Here is a 4,856-nt window from a genome sequence, read left to right as displayed (position 1 = left end):
AATATCAATTTGACAATCTGAAGCTGTTAAAGCTCGGGACCTTATCTACTGATTAACAGTTTTCTGAGTTCCTCTCCCAAAATTGAAACTCTTGTCATATAAAATGAACTGGTAAACACCAAACTCTATCATTACAATTACTTTTTAATTTGCTACACGTTTTCTATCAAATTTTTACTTACTTCTATATTTGTTACCAAGGGTAAGTTAAATGCAGAAACAATGGCACTTGATATTGATGCGGAAAAAGGTGTGGTTCGAGTACAAATTGTTTCATCTCAAGTTAGTTACATTCCTGATATTCAGAGGATGCGAGAATGAATTGAAACTTGTCCAGTTCCTTATAACGAATGGAACTAAACGGATTTGGAGAAGTTGAGTATTGTGGCAGAGTCAAAGGAAGTGGTTGCGGAAACCAGCAAAATACTGAAAGCATATCCTCGAGTTACTAAACTATTTGTCAGTGCAAATAATGATATAACTGTTGGGATTACTTTGATCATAGAAATTAAAAAAAAATATTTTTAAAATCGGAATTAGAGATTGACAATAAATAAAAACTTTCCAAAACTGAATCCAAAAACTTAGTCTTCAGCCCTTCTAGTAGTATTCACCACACAACACATCACAAAACACTTTTGTTTTTCTCCGACTTTTAGTTGTACTTTTGCTGAAAAGACTAATAGTCTATTTAGGATTCTAAGTCTGATCTTAAAAAAAGTCTCGACTACTTGTATTTGATATACTAAAACACTTTTAATATATATTTCTTGGAAAATGCCCATTAACAAATCCATATTTATAATAAAACTCTTGAAACTTTCAAGAAATTCTTTTCCTACCATCAAGTATATATAAGTCTTTTTCACCTCACTGGTATTCACAATTAGACCATTGAAAATTTGTTCTTCACTGTCACACCCATGTCTAATTGACCCAATGTGACATTCAACATCAATTGAGCATTAAGAAACTATTTTTTATACCGACCGAGTTTGAACTCAATTAGTTATGTCACAATTTTCAAATACATAACTCCGTAGAGTGGTAGATCCTTTATTAGAATCCGTGATTCAAAACGTCCTATATTCATTACCTAAAACGTCAAGTCTAGTCTATAAATAAACATTACTTTTTAATATCTCAAAGTAATAAATTTGGTACACAATAAATTTTCACAATTCTTCAAGTCTAGAGATTAATTGGTAGAGTAGATTTGCACACTAATCTTAATAGTAAATTTATAGTGTGTTCTCACTTTGATCCCCTCAGTGTCATTCATATGACTACACCAATATACAAACTTAGAGTTGTACTCAAATGATTGAGATATCATCATCCTATCATATAACAGTTATGTATATTACAGTCTTATAAGTGAAGCGTCCAACTTCACCCCTAACTGTGAGCATTCTAGATAAATAGATACAATCAAATCTTCCGCACATGACTCTTCATATACTTGATTGTTCCAATTCTATTATTTACGAAACTTATGGTTTCATCATATGATATTAGTTCACTCATATACATAATAATAAGATTCATGTATTTAATTAAACATCATCATATATAAACAATAAATGTTCATTGGCTTTGTAAAGACCAAATATCCCAACAGTAACCCTTCAGTTTGTCAATTTGACAAATTAGAGAAACTGTCGCAACTATTACAGTATTAGGGATTACTAAATAACCATCTCTTTTGCATATTCATGATCAGATAAACTTAACCCAAACTAGAATATTTCAACAAGATTATTGTGATAACTGAAAATGACAACAAACAAGTACTACTTGTACATATTATTACATTCAAAAGTAACAAAAGCCTATTTCTGCTAATTTGTCTGTAAATAAGCGCACTGACATAATCAAGTCACAAACTTAATTGCACAGGAAACGGAACTACAAATTAACACAATTACCATGTGCCACTGCTTTTCCCTTGGGAGCCTCCGTACAACCGGAATAGGTTAAAGGCTGACAAACAAGATAGAGATACCATGCTAAGACTAACTATAAGTGCACTTGCAATTCCCTCCCCTACTTGAGTACAGAACTTTCCATACATGTTGCATATTTTCATCCACTGTAATTCTGGCTGCCCCAGTTCGGCAAACACAGCAGATTGCACAGCAGCTGCCACAGCAGCCAATGACAAATATGCCATCACCTGCAATAGTAGTAACTATTAATCAGGTTCAAATGATTTTTCAAGTATGGGACCAGTAAGCAATATGTCACAATAATAAGCTAAAGATAAAAGCTACGCTGCCACAATTAAGAGGGGCGGGGAAAGTGTTGGCCGTAAATACAAAAAATAAATTATAATTCTACTGAAATGACATTATTTAAGTCACTGCTGTGATTTGCGATACGTTATGTTGGTAAGCTTATAATATATCAGAAATAGACTGAATCCAATCTATATTTTTGTTAGGGAAAACTAGAGTCCAATAATACCAGTGGAATCTTAAGAGTGGCTTACCTAAACACCTTTCAAGGTTTGGATAACCAGCATTATTAATCTAGGCATAATGGAGAATATCGTATTAATCCTGCCATTGTCGAAAGGCGGAGGAATTTATCAAGGGCCAGAAAACTTTGAATACTAGATAGATTTTGCAATGTCAAGATTATCTCTGTCTGGCTGAAATTATGCGTTTTTCTATTATAAGCGACCCGTAGACATTTTTCGGTCGCACCATTTTACATCCTAGAATAATTCCTCTGTATGACCTGACCAATAGTTTTCTTTGATAAATTATAGGAATTAACAATTCCATGGAACATTAATCTATTCGACTCAAATGCACCTCCTATGTATAAATGATGAATGAAAATATGATCGTATGCTCATTATGCTGACAATCAAGATGAACGACAAGGTAAATATGAAACCTTTTCCAACTCGAAAATAATCAATTTGCATATGGAAAATTAACGACATTAAGATATTTTTACAGCAAGTCTGGTAAAAAGAACTTCTAATATGTAAAGGCAGGTAGTCAAGATAATTCTTTGAGCTTGTCTTTAAGGAATAAATAGGTATACATTCTGAGCAACTGCACAAGGCCATAATAGTAGGATGGTAGGAAAGGTAGAACAGTTGCAACTTGCAAGCCTTAATGATATGATTCCTACTTGTATCAAATACCTTCCAATTATCAACTTTCACAGGTGTTGTCTATTACAATGGTCTAGACATTACTAATATCGACTAAAGCTGAGGCATGGGGCCACCACCACTTCAAGCCCATAATGGGGTTTCAATTTATGTGTCTAGAACTCTAGACTCTGGAGGACTGATTGAAACCGATAAATGCATGGTAGTGTAGTTGGTGACAGGTGCCTTCCTTATGCGGTAGGTCGTGTGTTATAAAGCCCATTAAAATCGAAATGATGTTGTGGGCCAATATCCACTTATAATGCAACTTGATTAATATCTGACCCCGTGTTAAATTCATGATACTATGGTGGGGTCAAGCTATCAACAGCCATATTTTCCACTTCTGGATCTCAGCTGCGACAAGCCACAAGGCATGATGTGATTATGTAGCACTACCGCTGTCTTGCAAAGTCAAATATGGTGAATTAAAGTTTACCAACCAACAAACTAGCAGAAAAAAAAAAATAGTTTGCGAGGCACTATTTGGACTTAAAGCAAATATGAACTTGAAGAAACAAAATGTTATACCTGATCACCAGAGAAAATAGCCCAAGCTAAGGGTTTGTTGAATAGAACACTTCCCCTTATCATACTTACAACACAACGAAACCCTTGGATCAGGGAATAAGCAGCAACTATCCCATTAGCTATAACCAAAAACCTGTAGAACCAATGAATAAATTAGATAGAAATTTGGATTTTGTAGGAAGAACATAAAATGAGCTTTGAAAATAGTCTTACATGAGAGCTTTCACATCAGTAAATTTTGCTTTCTTATTAATAGAAAATATAACTTTAACTTGGGAATCAGACCCAATAAGAACAGCTGCAAGAACACCCAACCCACATATCACACACCTCAAAACCATTTCAGCAATCCTAACCCTCCTGTCAATCACTTTTAAATCGCTCCCATGATACACTGGAACATTTCCTGGACTAATACCAAGAGCACCACCAGTGCTCATCTTTACAACTCTTGCACGCAACTCTCCCAAGAAAGAAGAGGATATGAACAAAAGCTCAAATGTCACTGAACTCAACAACAAAGAAGCACTATTTATAGACACTCTAAAAGTAATTATTTGATTTATTAACGAATGTGATCAGCTGGTACTGGGCCCATAACCTGCCAAGTGGCAGAGCAATGACTCTAAATAAAAACACATGGGCAGTAAAAAGAAAAAAGACTAGATTAGTGGGTACGGTACGGTTTTGAAATGGGTGAAGAAAAGTAGAGAACCTTATCCTGCACGTACTGCAGTTTGCATTTAAGGAAGCTTAAATCTGAGTTCTGTATATGCATTTAAGGACCTAGCTAGAGAGCAAGCAGAAAAATGCAATAGATTAGGAGCTTTTACTGGGAAGATGAGATGGATATTATGATGAATTCCCAAGAACCAAGGAGAAAGGGTGAGGATGAAAGAAGTGCTTTAAAGTATCACTGAGAAGAGGGTAGGAGAATTTATGGAGACCCATTTCCCATTTCAAAAGTTAATCAGACTCGTGTTTAACAAGTACATTATCAGGATGGTGAGTTAAAGAAAGACAGGAAAAAAGGAGTAAACAAAGATGATGGAATGATTGACATGGACCACCATTTTATGGATTCAGTTTTTTCGTTTTTTGTAAAGATTTCATGGATTTAGTGGTTTGGTCCAAATAAGGGGGTGGATTGTTATTC

At 34.7% G+C, this 4,856-nt stretch overlaps 1 protein-coding gene across 1 annotated transcript; it reads right to left on the bottom strand.

Annotated features, from left to right (window-relative positions):
- Nucleotides 1-1,745: 1,745 nt before the first annotated feature.
- LOC147474719 (CASP-like protein 2B1) lies at nt 1,746-4,625 on the bottom strand. Its single transcript, XM_086583512.1, has 3 exons — nt 3,914-4,625; nt 3,701-3,833; nt 1,746-2,176 (listed from the first exon to the last, which is right to left on the bottom strand). Exons 1-3 carry the CDS (start codon nt 4,138-4,140, stop codon nt 1,925-1,927), a joined length of 612 nt encoding a protein of 203 aa, XP_086439638.1. The 5' UTR covers nt 4,141-4,625; the 3' UTR covers nt 1,746-1,924.
- Between the last annotated feature and the right edge of the window lie 231 nt (nt 4,626-4,856).

This window comes from Coptis chinensis, chromosome 9 (genome assembly GCF_015680905.1).
Source record: "Coptis chinensis isolate HL-2020 chromosome 9, ASM1568090v1, whole genome shotgun sequence".
In the NCBI taxonomy this organism is placed as follows: domain Eukaryota; kingdom Viridiplantae; phylum Streptophyta; class Magnoliopsida; order Ranunculales; family Ranunculaceae; genus Coptis; species Coptis chinensis.
Note: the sequence above shows the minus strand (reverse complement) of the source record. Positions and strands in the feature narration are given on the sequence as shown.